The sequence below is a fragment of the Stegodyphus dumicola genome, chromosome 2 (genome assembly GCF_044657685.1).
Source record: "Stegodyphus dumicola isolate Sdum_Otavi_A_Nest chromosome 2, ASM4465768v1".
In the NCBI taxonomy this organism is placed as follows: Eukaryota; Metazoa; Arthropoda; class Arachnida; order Araneae; family Eresidae; genus Stegodyphus; species Stegodyphus dumicola.
In genome coordinates, this window is record NC_140769.1 from 94,671,714 (window position 1) to 94,697,277 (window position 25,564).

The 25,564-nt window shown below is 34.4% G+C and overlaps 1 protein-coding gene across 3 annotated transcripts in view; it reads left to right on the forward strand.

Annotated features, from left to right (window-relative positions):
* LOC118192557 (sodium-driven chloride bicarbonate exchanger-like) overlaps positions 1-25,564 on the forward strand; it is a 263,168-nt gene that overhangs the window by 18,171 nt on the left and 219,433 nt on the right. For all 3 annotated transcript variants that reach the window (XM_085810939.1, XM_085810936.1, XM_085810937.1), the window contains exons 2-3: positions 3,605-3,698; positions 10,519-10,659. In XM_085810939.1, coding sequence (XP_085667065.1) covers positions 3,620-3,698; positions 10,519-10,659 — 220 coding nt within the window. In that variant the 5' untranslated portion in view covers positions 3,605-3,619. The remainder of the gene's footprint in view (positions 1-3,604; positions 3,699-10,518; positions 10,660-25,564) is intronic.

Here is a 25,564-nt window from a genome sequence, read left to right on the forward strand (position 1 = left end):
CACAAACTGTCACCAGATCGGGAAGACATGTTCACTTCCCTAAGAAACTTGCTTCTTACATAACAATTTAAAACATTTTTTTTAAATTCATATCTTAACATATTTCTTGTTATTTCATGTTTATTATATGTGTCAATACCTTGTTATATATTGAATTGCATTTTGATCTTTTCTAATTTTATATTCTAATTTTGTAATCATGTAAAAATACCCGATAGTACGGATACTCTGAGATAATTTCATAACCTATGTCGTTCCTTTGAATAGTCATTAAAGGAACTGGGGGGAAACTCTGTGGTGATGGCGATAAGGAGCGCGCCTTGCGCCCTCCGATAAGTGTGGCAACCCTAGAGGAGAAATTTCTTACGAGTAGCGAGCAGAGCAAAACAGGCAGGCTGTCGGGCTGTGTGCGCGAATTTCCAAAATAAAGCATAATTTTTATTGTGCACTATGTCTTGTTAATATTTATATTAATGCAGTAAGAACATAATCTGTGATATGGAATTCGAGGATTGGTGGTAAAAACATAACAGGAAATCTCCATAAACTGCAGCTTAATTAACTTTAATTAATTTTGAGTACTTAATTAACTTAATTACTGTATTAATTAATATATGTGTTTTAGTACAAAATTTGCTATAACTAAATTTACTATATATTGAGGTTTAAAGCTGGTACAATTAAATATGTTGATAATGATTATACCACTTGGTAATGTGCATTAATTTTGATCCATGTATAAGCATCAAATTAAATACATAAACCTTCTTTCCAGAAAATCATTTGGCACAGTATTTTAAGACCTTTCTGAAGAGTGTTTGTTACTTATGGAAAAGTACCATTTTAAATAATGTGCTTAAATTTTAAATGCCATATATACCCACATATAAGTTGACAATTTAAAAAAAAAAATCTAACTTCGAAGTAAAGGGTCAACTTATACGTGGAACCTAAAAAAAAAAAAAAAAAAAAAAAAAAAAAAAAAAAAAAAAAAAGAGCCACTGATCAGTGACAGGTCACCGAACTTGATTATTAAATATACCATTCATGCAGAAAAAACACAACATTTTTATTTATTCTTCCAATTTTATTTATTAATTTTTTAGTTAAATTTGTTTCAATTTTATTTTCTGTTTATTAGAAAAGTCCCCCCTTCATTTCATTATTTGACATCACAGAGCAATTCATGTACAATATCTGTGAAGCACTCTTTGATTATTATAACCGTATCAAATCAGTGACTCTAACCATATGGAATGTCTGTCTGTCTATTAATCATGATCATAGACATGCTTTCTTACATTTCCTGCTCTTCGTAATGTCTGATTTAGCGGAATCTACAAGAAAATGGCTCTTTTCAAAGCCTCATACTCCCTGCAATAAGTTGTGTGAAGCAAACGTGAATGTCTTATACTGTGAAATTCAAGCTGAAAGTAGCTTCATTTGTATACTTGTCTTAAGTACAAAAAATTAAATTGCATCATCACGGAAGTTTGACGTGATTGAGAAGATGAATCGGGGCTGGAGGGAAAATTTGCCTATATTAAAGGAAGCCCCTTACTCTAGAAAGGCTCTGCGTCACAGATTGGCCTCTTTTCCAGAACTATAAAAGGCTTTAAGTGGCTGGATTCTAGACAACAGACGGCAAGGTTATGCCATAACCAAACTGCCATACGTATGTGAGCCATGAAATTCGGCAAATATGAAAAATTAATGAAATAACTCTTTTCATGCATCACAACACTGGTGCACAAAATTCATGAATCATTATGAACTGTTTACAGCATCGTAACAAAATTTCACAGAAATTGTTTAGTCAGCTCGAAGATGAACTAAACTTCCAAAAGTATGTAATCGAACAAAGAAAAATAACTAATTTTTAAATGTCCCAAATATGGCCCCCATTACATGATGAACATGCACACACTGAAACATGGATAAAACCCTCATGACTTTTGATCTCCCTGAAAATTTCACTGTTGATAAAGAGGGTGAAAAAACAATTCATGTAAAAACAACTGGTCATGAGAAAACTCATTTCACAGTAGTTCTTACTTGTTCAGCAAATGGCAATAAGTTGCCTCCCATGATTATTTTCAAGCAAAAAATGTTACTGAAAAAGACAGCTTTTCCAGCAGGTGTTCTTGTTCATGCCCAGAAAAATAGTTGGAGGATGACACCCTACCGATTGATTGGTTTCAAAATTGTAAGGTGCAAAAAACCAGGTGCACTTTTAGGGAAACCTTCAGTTTTGATTTGGGATATGTTTCGACCGCATTATTCAAAAGTTGTAAAAAAGCATGCAGGAAGTTCAGAAACAACACTTTCTAAGATCCCAGAAAGGCTAATATCCATTTTACAAGCACTGGATGTCAGCATAAATAAGCCGTTCAAGGTGAATATGCATATGTATTGGGTGGAATGGATACAATATGATTTGCCTACTAAAACCAAACGTGACAATATTAGAAAGCTGGATATAACTTTAATTGTGCAGTGGGTGAAAGATGCTTGGGACATGATTCCAACTGAAATTATATTTATTATTAAAAAAGTGTTGCATTTCCAATAACTTGGATGGCACAAAAGATGATACAATCTATGCAAATGACAATAATGACACTAGCTGTGATGAATTGAGTGATGAAATTTATGAAGCCTTGCTAATGACTGAGAAAGAATTTCAGGATTTATTTGCAGATTCTGGCTTTGAATCAGAATTTGAAGGATTTGAATGAAATTCTTTGAAAATTTTGTACGTATTTTAAAATTTTATTATGTGCTAAAGTAATGGAAATAAAAAAAGTTCACTAAAGTATGAGTGTAACTTTATCAAGTACACTGGCATGCTGTTTTATCTCTTGCAACAAATTTGTTTTCCTGAAAAATTTTCTCAAACGTCAGGGGATTGACTTATACGCAGATATATACGGTAATAATTTCTCAAAGTAGGCATCAGCAGTCTTTTTAATATGCAAGCACCTGCTGTTAATAATGATGTGTAAGCTTATTGTTCAGCATTTATCTGTTATGCTGTAATATGTCAGTTTCTTATCTAATATTCAATAAAATTTTAAGATACAAATAAGTCAAAAATATCACTTAATACTTCTGTACTGTTACAGTTTAACTTTTAGTATTAAATCAATCAATTTAACTCCTTGAGAAAAACTGTATTTTCAAGTTTAAAGCAATAACAATGTATGTTTTTTAATTTTTCCTTGAATATGGTGTAAAATTTGTTTTTTATTTTATTTTTTTTTTTTTTTTTTCATTATATTGAACATTATCAATTACAAATTTTGTGGCTTTCTAAGTATCATTTCTATTTTTCATTTGAATTGGCAAAATAATGTGATAAGCATTAAGAATAAATCATTTGCACTTTCTTAAATCCATTTTGAATATGCCATCATATTCAACTGTAGAGTTTAAAATTAGCTGAATCAATTTGTTTTAGTTAGTTTTTAGTCATATTTATTTCTTATTGAATTGTAGTTGCAATATTGGTTTTTTATTTTGAAAAGTTGCATTATATTTGTAATATGTAATTGTCTTCATTCATCATTAAACTATTTTTAGCTAACAATGTGTTTCATTACAGAACTGTGCCCTGACAATGGATGATGATATTGAGCCTCCTCGTGATCCAAAAGTTATTACTGCTCAATCTCATTTTTCAGAATGTGATCTGCAAGGTAGATTTTTGTTTGAATGTATTATTAGTCTAAGTAAAGTGTTCTAATTGTGATAATTTTTTACTAAAAATGTAAATTTTCCCCCCATAGGCTAAGTATAATTTTTTAATACTTTTTAGACATTTCATTTTCATTTTTGTTTGCATTATATTCATTAATATTGTATTTTACATTAAAAAGGGTTTATTTGGTACAGAGTACTTATCAACTTAACCCTCTGAGTGGCATGACCGCCTTTATCCGGTCATGAGATTTTTCGTCATTTGATACATATTAGCTTTAACTTAGGATATTTTGGTTTCTTACTTTCTTTAATAATGCAAATGTAATCTTAATGAATATAAATTTATGAAAATAAAGCCTAGAATAAGTAATTATATAAATTTAGCTCGTAAACTCTGCATAAATACAGGGCTTCATGACAGATCCAAAAACCTGTGCTGCTCAGAGGGTTAAACAACATGTTGTGAGAACTTCATTGCTTATTATTTCTCTGTAACTATATAAATCTATATTGCACATTTAATTTTCATTTTTTTTTTTATTTGAGGAGCTCAGTTAAGTTATCAAGCTCAATCCTTTTATCTGATTACTGCCTAAGAGTGCCAAACGGTGCCGAAATCATCCTGTAATTCCTCACAAACCTGTTTTCCCTTTGTAAAAACAGGCAAAAATTATAATTCATTTTGGGCTTTTAAAAAACATGATGTCTCTCGTCTCAAACTGTCTTTAATGGGCTCTGTTATCATATACCATACCAAAGTTTCAAACCAATTCCTTGCAGGAGAAGTAGAATAATAATTAAGCTATTATTTTTCGGGAAGTCACCTTTAGTATTTAATATATTATCTGTTTTTGATATGTGTTTATCGAAACAGCCATTTCTAGCCTATTACTTTTGATGAAAAATATTTCTTTAATACTGTACAAAGTCCGAGATCTAGACATCCAATATCCGTAATGATCTAAAATCCAGACCTCAAAACAGCCAACAACTTTTTTTTAAAAATGATTTACGAATGCGCGTTTGATTTTTTTCCCCCTTGAGATAAAACATATGGAGAGTCCTGATTTTTAATTTCACTTCATTAAATAAATAACCTTGTTATTTAAGAAACAATAATTTAGCATAAATTTGTGATCAGTAATTTGGATAATATTAATAGTAATTTTAGCATTGTGTGATCAATAATTTGGCTCCGTACCTGAGTATCTGCTTCTCATACATGTCAAAACGAAATATTCTACATAGAAACATCATTCATTTTACACCTACTAATATTTTGTATCCCTGACGCCAACCTGCCGAATCATTATTTATTATATTTTGCTTTCGTTGCCGCATATTTGTCCACACATGACAACTTGAGTTATTTTTATATTAGTATAAAGAGTATGGTAAGCTTTTATGTTGGCATTGTTACGCTTGGCAATGATTACAGATGTAAATTAAATGTGCTAAGAAATATTGACGAGGAAAAATTTAACAAAAATTTCTTTCCATATGCTAAAAGGAGATTTTGTTAATGATACTCTTAGGCCAAAAGATTACATTTAGTGCTATTTGAATGAAGAATAACTGATTTGTTTTTCACATAAACCCAGAACCGGCGCCAGAGCTCGTATTACTGCACAGGGTAGCAGAATTTAGGGATGACAAGAGTTTTGGAATTTAAAGAAGCACCGAGCAACAAAATTAAACAATGAAAATATTTTTAGAATTTAGGGAAAGCACTGGGATCCAAAATTTAGGACTTAGGGAGGTGCTTGGTGGCAGAATTCAGGGACCAGCAGAGACTGCACCAGGCGGTAAGATACCTAGCGCCGGCCCTTGATAAGGCTTAAGTATATGTGGGAATTAATTTATTCAGGATTCAGATAAACTTTAAGCATGTGCAAGAAATAGACGTAAGTATAATAAATAACTAAACTAATACAATCAGGTTTAATTGTCTTAGTGCACGATAGTAGCAAGGCAAAATTTAGCGGAACAGCTTCTCTCTCCTAGCCAATCTCATGACGCGTAGACAGTAGTCTATAGCGGACACTAATAAACTAGGCTAAAACTATACATTACTGATTCCAAGTTGATTTCAGCCAATATAGCAGATTGCACTGTTCCTTAACTTTCTGATTTGTTCCATCCAGCTTAATTATTTTTTGCAGGCTGTTTTTATTACAACAATTTGATGAAAATTAGTTTCAGCCTTCAGTCACGTCAAAAATAGTTTCTAATTATGGAGCTGCAACAGAATCTGCCAAGCAAAAGCATGTTTCGATGTCCATTAACCAAAAAGTAGAATTGCTGCAAAAAATGGATAAAGGTATATCCGTCTCCAAATTATATGAGGAGTATGGCATTGGAAAGTGAACTGTGCATGACCTAAGAAAACAGAAAAGGAATTTTTTATTTTATTTATTTATTTATTTATTTATTTTTTTGATTCTGTCACCCCTACTTGCAGCAAATAACAGAAAAAATGATTGGTTTTGCTTAAAGTGAAGATCACAACAAAGTGATAAATGAGTGGGTGCTTAAAGTGAAGATCACAACAAAGTGATAAATAGCACGCAGTGAATGCATGCCATTGAAGGGTCAAATGGTAATGGCGCAAGCTAAAATATTTCACTAAGAAATGAATTTAAAAACTGAGTGCACATATTCAACGGATTGGTTAATGCAATTTAAAAATCTCCATGGTATAAGGCAATTAAGAATTTCAGGTAAAAAAGCTTCAGCTGAAGCTGCTGAACTATTTGCAGATGAATTCATTGACCTTGTTAAAAGTTATTTCCAGAACAAATTTACAGTGCTGATGAAACTGGTCTTTTCTAGAAATATGTACCGCAAAATACCTTGGCAACCTCTACAGAATAGTGTTGTGTCGTGTCTCCACCTTGTGTCAAAGATTCCAAAGCAAGACCAGCAATTTTAGCATGGGCAAATGTGGCAGGAACGCACAAGTGTAAACTTTTCATAATCAGAAAAAATATACGACATCGAGCATTTAAAGGAATAAAACCTTTCCCGTTATATATATTGTGCAAATAAAAGAACGTGGAGGTCACAAGTGTTAACGAATGATTATTTTGAAAATCATTTCATACCCAAGGCTCAACAGAATTCAGTTGGTTTACTTGACAATGCAAAAATTGTTCTGGTTGTAGACATGAATTGTTTACATGAATTTTACCATTTTTACATGAATTGTTTTTTCACCTTATTGTTCGGCTCATACTTCACATAAAGATTAGTGTAGCAATATGTACTGCAAAATACCTTGGCAACCTGTATAGAAAAAACTCTAACTGGTGTTAAAGATTCCAAAGCGAGACTAAACATTTTAGCATGCACACATGCGGCAGGAATGCACAAGAATAAACTTTTCATAATCGTAAAAAATACGTGACCTCGAGTATTTAAAGAAGTAAGAAGTTTCTCTTTATGTATCGTGCAAATAAAAGAACATGGATGACACACGTGTTAATGAATGATTTTTTTGAAAATTATTTCATATCCAAAGCTCGACAGAATTCGGTTGGTTTAGCTGATAACACAAAAATTGTCCTGATTGTAGACAACTGTTCGGCTCATACTTCACTGAAGTTTTAGTGCAAGATAATGTATCCATATTATTGTTTCTTTCAAATTGTATGTCAAACATTCAGCCTATGGAAATTGGAATGGGCATGCACCGAAATGCAAATATAGAGTAGAATTTTTAAAATCCATGTTAAATTTCTTGAATAAGGCAAGACTATTAAAATATTTTTGAAATATTTTAGCATAAAATCTACACTGTAGAGCATCGCATGATTGTGGGAGGATGTGTCTCTAGTTAGTTTAAAAAATGCTTGGTATAATTTATGTCCAGTTAACATATTTCATGGTGAGGTTGTGAATTCGATAGCCACGAATGTGAAGATTTTCAGATATTGCAAACCAAGGGTTAAATTTTCCAGATAATGGATTGTTTAAAGAAATGTGGAGAAGCAGTAATAAACGAAGATGATATAACATAAGTTTTTCATTGTGATGGCAATGCCCCAATTAGCAGTCAATTGACGGGCAGCAAAATCTGTGGTTCTAGTTCAAGAAAAAACCACTACCAGTAGTGAAGAAAGTGACAGAGAGGTTACTGAAAATTTCAATTGACAAGTTAGTCGAAATTCTCAACACAGCAATTACAGGACTTGAACTTTGTAACTGAATAAGAAATTACTGTGTCTGCCTACAGAAAATATTAACACAAAAAAAAAGCAACTTAAACAACTTATATTGAAAGAAATGTTTAATAAAGTATAAACAAATAAATATTAAACTGTTTTTTGTAAATTTTGTTACCCTTTAGATTATAAATGCTTAATTATTTCATAAATCACGATTTCATATTTTTAATTTTATAATTTCTACATGGCATCTTACAACTTTTAAACTGATGATCTAATATCCGGAAAAATCCAAAATCCAAAATCGCCGAAGTCCCAACGAGTCTGTATCTGGGGCTTTCTGCTGTACTTTATATCCTGTATTTGTGATGAATGTTTCTTAGTACTCATGTTTTGCTATCATGTCACAAGTCTGTTATGTGCTCACTAAATAACGATGATTTTTGCTTTAATATATATATTTAATTTCATTTCATCATTTGTGTGATTTGGCTTTCTTGTATGTTTTCAATATTATTAATGTGAATCATTTTTCTGCATTAAGATAAAAAAAGTTTTTTTTTTCCCCTTTAAAAATATCTGAAAATCATATTTTGGTTAAAATGACAAAATAATGTCATGAAGATTAAATCCTTTTCAGTTTCTTAAATCTATTCATTTTCTGTCATCAAACTTAGCTTACATTCTATCATTTTTGGCAGAATCCAAAATTTAAATCTGCAAATAAACACATAAGGTTTTAAAATGTAATTATTATTATTATAAATAGTCTTTTCTATATCTTTCCTTTAGCTGAAATTAAAGTTCTATAGTAAGTTTAATGAAGCCAGATTTTTTTTTCTTTCCTTCAGATCCCATTTACTTGATGAATAAAAATCTAATAATTCTGCTTTGTCACTTTTCATTAATATTTCATTTGTATTTTATATTAGCTTCTTATACTATATAAACTCTATTTTTAAGAATATAATTTAATACCAAGATTTGATAGTGTGATTAAGACAATAGAATGCTTGTTACAATTTTTTTTTTTTTTTTTACATACAAGGGTTGGAACTTTAATAGTGGCAACTATTTATTTACAAGGAATACAAAAGTGATTCATGTCACCATGTTTTGCAGTCCTTCAATATAGTCGCCAGCATTGTGTACAACCCGTTTCCAACCATGTGGAAGTTGCAGAATACCTGTAGCAGCGCCTGTTTTGTTGATATTTTGAATGGATAGGTCTACTGCTGCAAGAATCTCAGGAACAGTTTGAAAACGAGTGCCACGAAGTGGTTCCTTCATTTTAGGAATTAAGTCATAGTCACAAGGGCTTAGATCTGGGGAGTATGGTGGATGGTAAATCACTTCCCAGCCCCCATCGCTTGAAAAAATCGGTCACAGTTTGTGCTGCATATGGCCGAGCATTGTCATGCAAAATGAGAGGAGGGTTCTGCAGAAAGTGTCGCCGTTTTTTTCTCAAAGCTGGTCGGAGATTGTGCTCCAAAAATGAGCAGTAATGCAGCGCAGTGACGGTCTGCTGTGGGGGAACTTTATGCATTAGGATGACACCATCACAGTCGTACACAAAAATCACCATAACTTTCACAATGCTGGGGTTCTGATGAAATTTCAAACATCGTGGTGACCCGTGATGACGCCATTCGTTTGATTGGCGTTTTAGTTCTGGCTGGTATGATCGTACTCAAGTCTCATCCAGCATAATAGTATAATAGTCTCATCCAGCATAATAGCGCTCCAGGCGTAAAAAAGCATCTCCTTCGCGCTCATAGCGCTCCAGGTGGGTTCGGGCAACATCCTATCGTAGCCATTTGTGCATTTCCGTCAATTAATGTGGAACCCATTGTGAAGCAATTTTTCTCATGGACAGGCATTCCTTCAGAATGTGCAGCACAGTCATATGCGCTAATCCTGTTTGTCCAGCCAACTGACGAATCGTTTGGCGGCGATGACTGTCCATTAGTGCGGCAACAGCTTGCATGTCTGCATCTCTGACACTCGGACGACCTGGCCGCAGCATGTCTGCCACATTTTGGCATCCTTCATTGAAATCTTTCACCCATCTTGCTACGGTTCTGTAAGGCAATGCAGATTCCCCGCAAGCCTCTTGAAGCCCTTGATGACACTATCGTGCTGTACGACCTCTGGCACATTCAATTTTTATCCAACATCGTTGTTCTTGTTTTGAAAATATCCTGACAACACTTACTTTAGACCGCGAACTAATACAAGGATCCGTTCTTCGCGTCACTCCACATGCACGTGACGTAGGCAGGACGAGTCTTTTTGTTGGGAGGTAAGGTAGGTATGTAGTTCACGTATGGTATACGCGATATTCTTTGTTTTTGTTGCGTAGCGTTTTTTTCAGCTGTGGTGCCACTATTAAAGTTCCAACCCTCGTATTAGCCAGAAAGTTTTAGGTTGTATGTCAACCGTATAACATTATATATATTATTACTCTTTGAAAAAAAGCACCTCATTCAAAACACTGTTACTATTGAGCAATTTAGTATGGAAAATGTTTACATAAGTTTAGGAAAAGAAATAATATAAAATTTATGCTTAATGCAACCAAAGTGCTTCTAATGAGCAATGAATGTATAATTATATTGCATAATTAATCCTTTAAAAATTGTATTTTCAGATCACCGAGCATGTACACTTTATATAGGATATTATGTTCCTGGATACAGAAGAAAAAGCCATCACAGGCGTAATCGTTCTCACCACCACAAACCTGGATACAGTCATGGATCTGAGTATGGTCATGACATTAGCAAACCAGGTTAGTTTCAGATAATTTCATTTTGAATATATAATTAACTTCTTTAAATATTGTAGAGACCACTGTAGCAAAATGCGTTTTTATTTGCCATTATGTTTAAAATTACTTATTTTTAATGTGATATTAAACAAAATTTTTTGACTAATTTTGAAAATCTTAACTTTGTATATTATCATTTAAGAAGTCTAATTTATAATAAAATGTAGTACTGTCTGTAAATTATGCTGCCAAGTTTTGTTATATTTCTTTGATTTTTTTTTAAACATTAGATAATATTTTTTTGTGTTTCTGTGATTCTTTGCTTACAAACCTAATTTTTAGAAAAGCCTCATGATGAAAAGAAAATACAGTAATTTAGCAATACTTCTTTAGTAGTTATAGTTAATTAGATGTTTCAGAATGTAGTATTTTAATGTAATTACGAGATAAATACTTGATTTGTTGGATAAAAATTATGAAATAGCACATGTATATGGCATTGTGTACAACCTGTCCGACTTCTAAAGCTTACCAGAGATTAACCTCTTTGTCGTCCATAACGCGTCTAGTGCGTTCAAGTGAAACATCTGCAGGGCGGCCATAACGTGCTTCAAGCGTTCTACATTTTCAAACTTTTAAAATGCTTTCTAAATGTTTACTTCTTTGAGTTTTTGTTTGTTCTAATACCTCCTAGAGGGCAGTACTAATCAGGCATTCTATTTCTAATTGAATTTCCCCTCCCCCGGGTTTTATTAATATTCGCACCATTTTTACATAAGATAGAAGACAGTAAGAGATCTTCAACGTCTACTCAGAAAAAGAGAAAAAATTGTTGTGAATTGAAAAGACAAGAAGGATATACGTTTGATGAGTACAGTCCATAATAACTCTATGATTGATGTTGAAACACGGAAAAGAACTGTAAAAGTACCAATAATTATAAAAGATTACAACAACAAAATGGGAGGAGTGGACCGCCTAGATCAGATGTTATCAAATTAATCCTGCTGTTAGAAATAAGCAGAGATATTATTATTTTTCCATTATGCTTTATTTCCTTATAATTTTACTTAATATTCATTTAAATTCATCCACCATGAAAGTTATGTATGGAAAGTTTTGTATGTACAGAGAAAACAACATTACCACACTGCGGAAAACAAAGGGCCACTGGGGAGACATTTTGGCGGACAGGAGAGGAGGGCAAAAGGGTTAATAGGGCTTCTTACAGGTATTATAATTGTTATGTGATACATGTAACAGAATCTAATGATTGAATTTATGATGCAAAAGAAATTTTAAACATTTAGAAAGATATATCATACCTGCCAACTTGTACGAATTTTTCGTAATTTTTACGAAAATGCGTTTGTCTTTACGATTTTACGATCGTAATCCATTTTTTACGATTTTTTTCCTTTTTCAAGTGTTTTTAGTGATTTTTGTCCAAATTTTAGAATTTTTCGCCAATTGCATCGTGTTTTACCGACTACTTCGAATCCAGTAACCTGCGGTTTCTCCCAACTCGCCGCTAAACCAGCCAATCCAATGTGCTGAACTTGTAGAATTACTCAGCTCGGATTCAGCGAGCGTGGATTGTCGCATTCTGCTTTTTTCTGTTTTTTGCACGTGCTACAAATTTTCTTAATACGTTGTTGTTACGAAATGAGTTAAAAAAAAACGTATTCTCAATATTTTCGGCTGCCTACAAAGCCGAATTTCCAACAATTAAAGAATCCTTCAAAGGAAATAACTGCATTTTGCAACGTCTGCGTGTGTGACTTCATAATAAGTCACGGTGGAAGAAGCGACATTGTGAAGCATGTTAAGTCTAAAAAGCATGAAGTTAATGCTTCGGCTTCGACAACGTCAAAGAAAGTGGATGATTTTTTTTTTTCAAATTTGGCTACGAATTCGGATGCCGATGTCATTTTGGCAGAGTGATTGTTTACTGCATTCCTCATCGAACACAACGTGCCGCTAAGCGCTGCACCGGTCAACTTTTCAGACGGATGTTTCCCGACTCCAAGATTGCTCAGAAATATCAAACCAGGGAACTTGTAAATTCTTTGAAAGATCATGCGAAAAAATTATTTTTTCAATGTGTCAGAAAGTACTTTTCCTCAGCCTGTGATTACATTGTAAGGAAGTTTCCTTTGCAAAATGAAGTTCTTTTAAATGCTGAAGTGGCAAATTTGAAACAAATTGAAAATTCATCTTTTGAAAAGATTCGTTTTTTTATTGATAAATTTCCATTTTTGTTAACAATTAAAGAAAATGAATGCCATAATGATGCTTTAGATGAACTACAGAACCAATTTTCTGCTGCACAGTTTGAAGACTTTGCCAGTTCTGGAGAAGATAGACTTGATGTCCTCGTTGGTACCTTAAAAAGAATAAAAAGAGCTGATGGAACACCAAAATATGATAGACTAGCAAGAGCTTTATGTGCTATTCTCGTAATTTCACACAGTAATGCTGATTGCGAGAGAGTCTTCAGTGTTGTGAAGAAAAACAAAACTATGTTTCGTTCTTCAATTTCACCAAAAACTCTAGAAAACATTTTAATTGCTAAATGTTATGAGGAAACTAATTGTTTCCAAAGAATTTTTGGCTAAAGCCAAAAAATGCTCTCTAAATTCATTGCAATAATTTTTTTGTGTAACATTAAGTTCTTGTTTTATGTTTCCTAATAAATTTTTTAGTTACTACTTAATTGAGATTTACTAATGTAAGTACAATTTTCTTTTTTCTATTCGTATAAATTGTTGTTTTTTTTTTTTTTTTTTTTAAATATCAAAGCATGATATTAATTCTTCGTGTTCTTCTGAATTTTGGAGAAATCTTCTGAATTTGGGGGAGAAATCTTCTGGATTTTTATCTTTAGAGGTTGGCAGGTATGGATATATTGAATAAATTACTAAAACTAATTTAATTTGTTGTTCTATTTATTGATAAGTAACTGCGATTTTTATGTTAGAGGGAAGAAGTGAAAGTAATAATCATTCACTCAAATAGCTGTTTTCCCATATAATTTTTTTTTAGTGCTTTCACATTATCTAAACCAATTCTGAAAAGAATTCACTATGTTGTCCAGATAAGCAACCCATAATAATGTAAAAAAACTACTTAGTTCAACACAGTTACATGCACATGTGCTGCGCATCAGTGTGGATTTTTGGCTTTTCAAATTTGACAGTCATTTTCCTGGTTAGTGCTTGTTCTAATTAATGTTTGTGGGGATTTATTTGGTAAAGAATTGAGGTGGGACTGTGGAGTTTTCCAGCTAATGGAAAAGAAAGCATTGCATTTTTTCAGAAATACTGTGTTTTGCCTAGTAATACAGAATGCAAAAATTTGCATTCCAGAAAGTTGTATTTCATAAACAATCAAATTTGTGCACCGATTTCATAATTTCTGCAATTCTGTGATGTTTTTTAAATGAAAACAGGTTGTTGTACACATGTGAAAACAACAGCATGTGCAATACCAAATTAGTGCAATTTTCTTATTTTTTTTAAGCAAAAGCAGATCATCGTGTACATGGGGAAACAATAGTGTGCACAGTGCCAAGTTTCTACAGCTCTCTAATGTTTTTTAAAGGATGTGTAGCAACACAGCTGTAACTTCTTGTGTAGTTTGTTGAATTTAATTACTTCTGTGCTTTAAAAGAAGACTCAACTAATGAGTATATCTCAAGAATTCAAAACTTTTATTATTACAATTTTAAACAGTTCACATGACATTCAGCTAGCACAGTAACACGTGCATCACAACAACGGAATCACATAGCATGAGCGCCATTAAAGTTAAAGTTATTTTAAATATACATCACAACAGCAACGTAGATCACTGTGTAGGTAGGGCGAAGAGCAGGGAAAGATAAGTTTTGTATTATGGATGTTTCTTGTATTTTTGACTTTGTTACTTCATTTCTGTCTCATGTAATTCTTAGCATGTCATAATTTTTAAGGTGGCTGTTGTCTTTTGCACCCTAAGTTGGAAAAAAATTAGCTGCCAGTATTTGACAACATTTCCAAAAGGTTGGGTGGATAATCAGAAAGTACTTAAAAAAAAAAAAAAAAAAAAAAAAAAAAAAAAAAAAATTAGTGTTTTTAAGATTTTATTTTTGCAGTGAAGCAATGGAACAAAAACACTAGTTTGGCATGTCTTATCAAAATATTTAATTTTTTCTACTAGCTTTTTTAGACTGAATATTAATGTAGTATAATTCTGTTACAGATTTAGTACATTCATGCATGTTTTGAAGCATTATAAAAGAAAGGCATTTCTTTATACTTGTGGTGCTATTTACTCAATAGGAATGCCTGTCATGATTGCAAAAAGCTAAACTGTATCTTCTTTTTTCAGCAAGCATATTTATTTGTTTAATTATTTAACTAAAGGCACTATTTAAACAGGAACTATAAGTTCTGATAGACTTCGGTAATAGCTATAGGAAGAGCACCATGAGCTGTTAAGTGCTGAAAGTTTTCACTTCTGAATTTCATTAGATTTTGTTTTTCTAAACTTGTAATATCTAATTTTCTTAGCTATCATAAAGTGTAACTAGATCTATTTAAATGTTGATACTTACAAATTCTCACACAGGCTTGCAGATGAACACAACCAGGGGAATGATGTAAAAAAACCCTTTTATTGAATACAAAATGTTTAACAGATAGCACAGACTTATGTGCTTACAAGAACATCAACCACTTTTAGTGAGAAATTAAAAGTTGATGCAGTACTAAATTTAAAGAGTAGTGCAAGAATTCAATTTAAGCTAACAGGTTGATTCAGAAACGTACACCAGTAGGATAATAATTCAGCTACAAGAATGCGTAGCCAATATTAAGGTTAACAGCTGGAAGAAATTAGCATCATGCCCTTACAATAGCAAAATTATACTCTGTGTAATCTTTTCACTCCAACAGTTTAAATACTCTCGTTCATCCTAACTCATTTACATTCTGACAAGAAAATACGAGGGGAACAAGAATATTCAGGAAAAGCATACAAAATAAAATAACTATTAATAAAAATGAATAGAACCCTATAAACTTATCAAAATGTTGAAATGATGATAACTGATTATACAGGAGGGCCACTAAAGTCCGGTACCACCCTTTTAACTGCTGAACGGCTTCAGCTATAGTCATAAAAGGGGTGTCTATGTATAGTAAAGTGGCTATGCCCTATTAGATGAGATAGCTTACAACGCCACCAGGTGAAACAGAGTTAGCATCACTATATCGTAAACGATACGAGATAGGAAGAAAAACTAAATTACAAAGTTGTAGAGCATCGTCAATTTAGTCAGAAAAGGCACCTTCGGAACATGGATGTTAAGAACAGAACGTTGTAAAAGCACATTTGTTTTTTCGCGGTTTTCTACACTGATGTCACGGAAGATCTTAGAAAGAAAGAAACTACTAGTTATCACAAGCTACCGTTTTTTTTTTTTTTTTCCGATGTTCAAATTCTCCCCTTTAGCTGAAATGCCCATCTGGACCATTGTTGGAACTTCATGTTGCATGCTTTGTAGCATAGTGAGTGACACGTTTGCGCAAGCATCTGTAATACATCGTTGAAGGTCCCGCAATGTTGTGAAGGTGTCACATACACCTGCTGTTTGAGGTATCCCCACGGGAAAAGTCCATTGGAGTCAGGTCAGGTGAATGTGGAAGCCACTCTTCGAAACCACCATACCCAATTATTCATTCTCCGAATTCCTCCATCAAGTACTGCTTCACTTGTGACGTCTTGTGTGCAAGCACCCCGCCATGTTGGAACCATTCTGTCTGGAGCTGAAGCATCTGGTAATGGACAACAAGTAATGGAGGACGTGTGTGCCATTCCCCTACCATAAGGGTTAATTTAGCACCACTTCCACCACTGTCTAAAGCAAAAAAACCCGGAGTTGTTAGTTGGGGGGCTACACGGTCATCTCATACCTAGCTCCGAGACCCAGCATCTGGTGCATTGCCCTTATGACCAGCTGTATCTAAGTGGCCACTGGGATTTTGTTTTTAACACATAGGACTTTTTAAATTGCCATAAGGTGGCTATTTTTAACATATTCTTTACAGGATTCAAATTTTACATCAGTTTCAAATTATACATTAATATCAAATTTCTATCTGTGTTTAATATAAACTTAATATAGAATTTTCAACATATAAAAGAGGTGCTAATAATCATGGATGAATACATAATAAATAAAACATAATAGATATATACTTAGTAAAGGTGTAAATTCTAATACTTTTAATAATACAGATTTTGAACAAAACTTGTAATAGCAATAAAAAATGGTAAGTGTGAAATAAATACTTTTCTATAAGTCTAGTCTATAAACATATCTATCATAACCTACTTTTAGGAAAATTTTTTACTAATTTTAGGGAAGTTTTAATTTGTTCTTGAATATAGTGCCAGGAGTTTGCTATTAAATTAGGTATGTAATTGTTGTTAATGTCTTTCTTATAAAATTTGGAAAATTATATGATTAAATAAAATATCTTATAGTCTTTCATGTAGTGTATATTTGTAAGTACTTCCTCAGAAAATGTCATAAGTCCATAGTAAAATACGTTTGAAACTTATTCCTTCATTCTTTTTCTTTAAGAAGTTCTTCTTCTTTTCTTCATTCTTCTCTTTCTCTTAATCTTCCTTTCTGATGTCTCATTTGTTAAATCTTCCTTTCTTCTATCTTAATTTCTTTCCTCCATTTTTCATGCATATTCTTCTTATATATCCTCCATCTTTTTTACTTAATATAGCAAATAAGAAATCCATCTTTATGAATTACTTGTTAACATATTCTTTCCATCTTCTACAGAATATTTTCCATTTTCTTTTTAAAACCTTTATTTGTAATTTAATACCTTTTCCCTCTATCCTTTGAAGCCTCCTTCTTCTGCCTTTCTATAAATGATTAAGTAGTCCTTCATTATAAGTTATATCCTCTTGAATTCTACCCCTTTTTTTCCTAAATCTTTAGTTTTCCTTTATGCTATAAATTTTCTTCTTTTATATCTCAATTCCTTAAGCTTCTTCTACTCAGCAGCTTCTTCTTGTCTTCCTGTAGCTTCCTTGTGTTCCCTTCATTCTTCATATATAGGACAAATATGAAACCCATCGTTATAAATTGTAAGGATCTTAAGTGTTACTAACGTTTATTTTATTTTAAATCTTTACTATCACTTCTTATTTTCTACTTCCGGCCAGAATTAAATGCTTTAACTTATTTATGCAAATTTGTCTTGCGAACGCCAAGTACTTAAGTTGTGGCTTTTTGCCAAGCAAGACAGAGAGGAAGGAGTTAGTAGAAGCAGGCCGCTTGCCTTAGCAGTTTTACTCAGTTGCTGGTTGCCTTCAAGGCCAGAGGTTTAATCCTCTTGATAATTTTAAACATATCTTAGTGTTAACAGTTCTCTGTACTACATACGGTCTTTCTGTTAATATACGGTCAATCTTCAAGTAGCCACTTGTTTATTAATCCAAAGTTAGTTTAGTTGGAATTTAGTTAATATTTTTATATTCTTACGTTCAGACCACAAGTGGTTGGTCTCTGTATTCCGAAGGCCGGAAATCATTATAAAGAGAGAAAAATAAAGGGTTTCGTATACCCTTCCTGTGTATCTTGTCTACTTCCCACATTTATTGAACATAGCTTTAGTAAGCTCCCTGTTCCGAGTCAGGTCATTTCATGTTCCCCAAGCAAGTAAGGAGGAACACTGAACCTGATAGTGGCGCCCGACGAAGAAGAATAACCATGGCCGAGTTTCAAGAAGAACCTGTGCTGCCTGCAGAAGCGGCTCAGAATCCAGAAATGCCAACTGCCGCCCTGGAAGGATTTGGTTACATCGTCCAGACCATGCGCGCTTCGATGAAACCAGAAGCAACATTTAATGGAAACTCACCGGTAACCAGTTTTTTGGAAAAATTGGAGGACCACTTCATGATGTATCCCGTGCACAAGTTCCAGAAAGTCACCTTAGCTACCAGCGCTTTGAGGGGCCAAGCGCTTAATTGGTTCAAATGTATAGGCAGAAGTCTCTTGGGTCAAGCAGGAAGTCCCACCTATACGTACGAAAATTTCAAGACTGCCCTAGTAAAAGCCTTCCCTGTCGTAAGGGATAGTGCAAAATTAGAAACGGAACTTTTCAGCATATATCAGAAACGAATTGAAAATCTCTCAAGCTTTATTTTAAGAAAAATTCACGTCTTCAAACTCTTGTATGGAAACCATCCGGATCCTGAGATAATTCAAGTGATTTTGCCGAGGTTACTTCCCCAAGTACAAGACCTTATTGAATTAAGGAATCCGACTACACTGGAAAAGTTATTTGAGCTCGCGGTCCAGTTTGAAAGTAGAAGAACGGCAGACATTGAAAGAAGACGCCAATATGAGCAACGAAACCAATTTGGTGCGCCAAGACCACAGCAAAGTCAAGCACATGGCTACGGAAGCAAAGCGAATCAGTGGGAACCCGAGCAAGGAAACCCGAGCATCCGAAAACAGCCGGCGAACGTCGACAGTTCAATAGCAATCCAGGAAAAAAAGTCTGAAGGCCAGTGGAAAAAGAAGGAAAGCATGGAAAGGAAAAAACAAGATTTAAACTAAAACAGATTTCTGCTGACGGGAGGGTGCAGAAATCCAAAGGCCAAGAAAACCCCTCTTCCTTCAAGTTAAGTACAGTAATGGTGAAAAATTTGACTCTTCCAAAGATTGAAGTGTTGGTGAATAACATCCCAGCCACCGCACTCCTGGATACAGGCGCGCAGTGTTCCTGTGTGGCAGAAGATTTTTTTAGGAAGTATTTTCGGAAATACCGCATATATAATTCGGATAATACGACAGTGTTAGCTGCGCAGGGAGAAAGATGTAAGTGCATAGGTAAATTACCGCTATACATCCGTATCAAGGACGAACAAGTAAAAATTATGTTTTTTATAGTAAAGAATCTGCAAGCACATATCATCTTAGGAATAGATTTTCTTTCGGAGGCGGAAGCAACACTGGATTTTAACGAAGCATCCCTTAAGCTGACGATAAAACCAGTTCGAGAAGAGAAAACAGAACCACCAGTGTTAAACCTTGACCACCTGCCTAAGGAAGAGCAACAAAAAATCCGACATGTGGTAAGTGAATTTGCTTCGTTATTTAGTGATATTCCAGGATTTACTCAAGTTACTAACCATAGTATCGACACTGGAGATTCACTGCCAGTTCGCCACAAACCATATCGGTATGATAAGAATAAAGAAAAAATTATAGAGTGGCACATTCGAGATATGTTATGTAAAAAGATCATAACGCCCATCTCAAGTAGTTATGCTAGCCCGGTTGTGTTATGTAAGAAAAATAATGACTATCCAGTAACACATCCGAAAAGGTGGCGTTTTGCAATTGACTATCGTAAATTAAACTCCATGACTAAATATCCGGTATATCCGTTACCTATTATTGAAGAAATTCTTAGGAACATAACGTCTACCAAATACATGACGACTTTAGACTTAACGACTGGTTATTTTCAAATAGGGGTTAGACGGGAAGACGTGCCTAAGACTGCTTTTATAACCAAGTCTGGCACTTATGCATTCCTGCGTATGCCGTTTGGCCTTTCAGGGGCACCGGCAACATTTCAGCGATGTATGGACATTGTGCTAAGGCCTGTTCTTGGAAAGTCCACATTTATCTATTTAGACGATATCATTATTACTAGTGATAATCTGGACCAACATGTACAGGATTTAAGACAGGTGTTTCCATTATTAAATGAGGCCGGTCTAAAAGTTAATGTCGAAAAGTGCAAATTTGCAGCCCCTGAATTAAAATACTTAGGTTACAAAATATCTCAGAAAGGAATCGAGACAGACGAATCAAAAATAATCGCTGTGCAAAAGTATCCACAGCCAAATACGGCGAAGAAGCTCTCTTCTTTTCTAGGACTTTGTTCATATTATAGGTCCTTTATAAAAGATTTTGCAGCTATTGCTGAACCGTTGTTAAAATTAAAAAGGAAAAAGGCAAGATTCTCGTGGACGGCCGAAGCCAATAGTGCTTTCGAAAAATTAAAGCAAGCATTAACGCAAGCCCCGGTTTTGAAATTTCCTGAAAAGGATGAAAATTTAGAAATTTCAGCGGATGCTTTGGATTATGCGGTAGGAGCGGTACTTTCGCAAAATCAGCAGCCCGTGGCATTTTTTAGTCGAACTTTAAATCAAACACAAAGAAATTATTCCCCGACCGAGAGAGAGGCACTTGCAGTTCTGTTAGCAGTGCAAAAGTTCCGAGTCTATTTTGGAAGGGCGCCAATAACAGTGTATTCTGATCATCCGGCGGTAACTAGATTGTACTCAGGGAAAAACTTATCCCCAAGGTTAATAAGATGGGCACTCAACCTACAAGAGTATAATCTGGTAATCAAGCACACTCCTGGAAAGGAAAATATCATAGCAGATGCCCTATCCAGAATAAAAATAGATGAAGAAGGTAATACTGTAAAGGTGGCAATGCTCACAGCATGTACAATAAATTCCCGAGAAACTGTAATAACTGAACTGGGTAAGGATCCTGAGTTTAGAAACATTTATGAGTATTTAAAGGATCCTGAAAATTTTAGCCACCAAGATATTGTGGCGATAAGAAATAGGGCGGCCCATTACGAACTAATAGATGGTCTATTATTTTATATAAAAACTACAAATTCCAACAACGAATTTCGACCTGTTATCCCAGCTAGTCTTAGATTAAATATCCTGCAGGAGTTAACACGACAACCCATTAGCTTCTCATGCTGGTATTCGGAAAACTATCCAACGCATACGCGTGGCAGTCTATTTTCCTGAACTGCAAAAGTTAACAAGGGCGTATGTCCAGTCCTGCCCAACATGTCAAGCAGTTAATTATATTAATTTCCGCCCGGCCGAGTTTCTAAATAGTATTAAATCCGAATTTCCAAATGAAATAATTGGCATCGATTTATTGGGCCCTTTCGCCAAAAGTCAGTATCTCCTTGTTATGGTTGATCATTTTAGTAAGTGGACCGAAATTGTTCCCTTAAAACGAGCCTCCGCAAAATTAGTTACTGATTCTATTTTAAATAAATATATTTTAAAATACGGGGCGCCCCTAAAAGTTATATCGGATAATGGTCCTCAATTTGTAAGTAATATATTTGAAGACATGTGCCAAAAACTGGGCATACGTCATGTAAAAATGGTCCCGTATCGGCCGCAATCAAATATAGCGGAATGGGTCAATAGAAATATAGTGAAAATTATCCGTAGTTATGTTAAAAATTTTCATAAAAGCTGGGATAACTGTGTCAATGAATTAGCTTTCGCCCTCTGGACCGCAAAACATGAAACGACGGGCAAAACTCCTGCTCAGTTATTTTTAGGCAGAAAGATTATAACGCCGTTAAATAAATTATTTTATGTTCAACAAAGAGCCCCAGAATTTAAAATGGGCGATATAGAAAAATTAATTAAAGAAGCAAAAAAGAACACTGAAGTAGCACAGAGAAAACAGAAGCTTTATTACAATATGAAACGACGGGGAGTAACTTATAAAGTAGGAGATGAAGTGTTAAAAATTAAGCATTCACTTTCTTCAGCACCAGAAGATAAAACCGCCAAATTTTTTCCATGATTTGAAGGACCATATGTCATAGAAAAAATAACTCAGGCTGTAGTGTTGTTAAAAGCCAGGAATCGTGAAACATGCTCCGCAAACATTGACCAGATAAAACCATACTATGACCGTAATAAAATGCAAATATTTAAAGATCTTTTGCAGGATCCGGCATGGCAGGCACTGCAGGCACAAGCTCCAGAGGTGGAACAACGACAAGCACAAGGGCAAGCCATTAGGAGGCAGGAGCAATTGAAAAGAAAGTTTCCCCATTGGAAAATTGAAGGTAACAAGAAAAAGAAGCCGTTCCACCGACCAGAAAAGAGAGCGCACGACCACCCCCAGAATGAAGAAGGGAGAAGTACGACGAATGCAAAGAGAGCCAGGAGAAATAACGGCAACTATATCCCGGCTCCCAAACGAAAGATCTACCCATCGGACAGGACTCTACGCGGCAAATGTCGACGAGTTGCGGAAGGAATACCAGCTGCGGAGGCAAAGATACAAGGAAAATTTGAACGGCCAGCAACGAGATCCAAGCAGGAACGAGAGAGAAGTGTCCCGGTTCCGCCAAGACCAGCTGCCATCAAACGGCCAAGACCACAGTCAGAGGCGAAAAAGAAGGTCTTCAAGGGTGACCGAACTGGAGGGAAAAGAAAGCTCATAGAGGAAGCAACTGAAGGGCAAGCCCGCACAACAAGGAAAATAAACCAAACGCTAATCTTTGCTACCTTCCAGGACTGGGCAGAAAAAAAGAATGTCCGACTATCACAAAGATAAGTAAAATTTTATGTTAATCTTTCATTCTTACTGCAAGTGGCCGAATTCAAGGCATTTTACCTCATGTGAGGTCTACCTTTATCGCCAAAAAGGCGAGAAATGAGTTGTTACCTATTTTGGTATTATGTTTTTCAATTACTCGCGAGTAAAACTAAAGTTGATGTATAATAGGAATGTGTAAATACTTGAATATTGTAAAAGTTATTGTATAAAATTTTATTTAAAAGATTCTGGCAAGAAAGAAGTTTTAGTCTGAAAAACTTTTGAAATATAGTATTTCAATGTAGAAGAATTGGCACTTGCTTGGAAAAGAATAGAAGTTAACAATGTACTACTAATGTATGTTTTAAAATGCGTAAAATTAACGGCATGTTAATATGTTCTTATATACAATGTGAACTGTTATTTTAAACGTTAAGAAATACTGTGATATGTTAAAAGTGAAAGTAATGCCAAAAATTTTAAACTTATTCGTGTGACTGTAAAAAGAGAAAATTATTGTGAATATGTGTTAAAGGTTGAATGAATGTAGTTAGGCTCTCTGACGCTACACTTCAGAGTTAGCCACTTTCAGAATAGTACCTCAGGGTTTAGAGATGAATATAAGGTGTGTTATGAGGTCTTGTTATGTTGAATTTTAACACGTTAGTGTTTTGATTGCAGGCGTTAGTGTTGAACACTTGTACATAAACACATTCGTGTTTGGTGTTTTCTTTTACAACGCATGTCAGAGAGCACGGGGAGAGAATTAAATAAAGTCATGAATGAAATAAAAATGTTAAGAGAAATATAAATATTCATGTTCTTGCCATTTAATTGTGTAACATTTCATTAAACTAGTTTTCCTTCCAGATCTCTGGAAGGAACCAGATTTCAACAAAAAGCTCCTGTTTAGATGCAGTACAGATGAAAAGTAATTGTCCATGGAATTGATAATGTAAAAAGAATTTTTTTTTAATTTCTAGTTTCTAGTTTCTAGTGATAAATGTTTGTAAAAGATTGGCCTCGCGTTAGATTCTAGAGCTAAAAGTTTTCAACAAGGTCATTTTAGACCTCAGTTTCAAACTAATTAACTCTGGCGTGAAGTATGTAAGGATCTTAAGTGTTACTAACGTTTATTTTATTTTAAATCTTTACTATCACTTCTTACTTTCTACTTCCGGCCAGAATTAAATGCTTTAACTTATTTATGCAAATTTGTCTTGCGAACGCCAAGTACTTAAGTTGTGGCTTTTTGCCAAGCAACACAGAGAGGAAGGAGTTAGTAAAAGCAGGCCGCTTGCCTTAGCAGTTTTACTCTGTTGCCTTCAAGGCCAGAGGTTTAATCCTCTTGATAATTTTAAACGTATCGTAGTGTTAACAGTTCTCTGTACTACATACGGCGTTTCTGTTAATATATGGTCAATCTTCAAGTAGCCACTTGTTTATTAATCCAAAGTTAGTTTAGTTGGAATTTAGTTAATATTTTTATATTCTTACGTTCAGACCACAAGTGGTTGGTCTCTGTATTCCGAAATACGGAAATCATTGGAAAGAGAGAAAAATAAAGGGTTTCGTATACTCTTCCTGTGTATCTTGTCTACTTCCCACATTTATTGAACATAGCTTTAGTAAGCTCCCTGTTCCGAGTCAGGTCATTTCATGTTCCCCAAGCAAGTAAGGAGGAACACTGAACCTGATAAATTATTTCTTAAATTCTCACTTCCCTTTTCATTAATTTCATCCTCTTCTAGTCTCATGGCTTCTTCATATATAACTTAATTTCTTATTCTCTAATTTTTTTTTTTTTTTTTTTTAATATAAAACACGACTTTTTCTGAGAGGCCACAGTTTTCACTTATCTCTCTCGTGCTGTTGTTTAAAATTCCTTTAAAATTTTCTTCTTTTAATAAGACATTCTTATGTAATGAAAAATGTCGTAACTAGTAAATATATAGTAGTTTTTACTGGTTAGCAAATACAAAAGTATGTTTATTATAATTGTAATGTGACATTAGTTCCTTTTTTTATTCCTTTCTATAGCTTAATCATGTAGAGCTTCCCCCTTCTTCCTTTATTGGACAGTTAAGGAATACATTCTTATGAGCTGAAGCAACAGGACGCTAGAGAAGGATCCCTGTCCTGGTACTAGCTTTATCGGGGTTGAGATATCCAAACTCCAGAGATCTCTCAACAGCGACGCAGACCCCAAAGTCCCTGCCCAGCTTTATACATAGCCTCAGCAAGAATGAAAGCATTAGAATGTAATACAAAAATGGACCTGTGTGACATCTTTGTCTTGGGGCACCACTCCCTCAACATCGAATAAATTCATTTCGATGCTATGCCTTACTCTGTCAGTCCCCGTCACTGGGACTCTAAAGGCCAAACACCCGTCGAAAAGGTCAAATCTACATACGATATAGCTCCACCACGGCCAGAGGAACAGACACGATAGTACCAGTACAGTCCTTGCCAAGCCTGAACCAACATGAGAAAAAACTCAGGCTCTAGTCC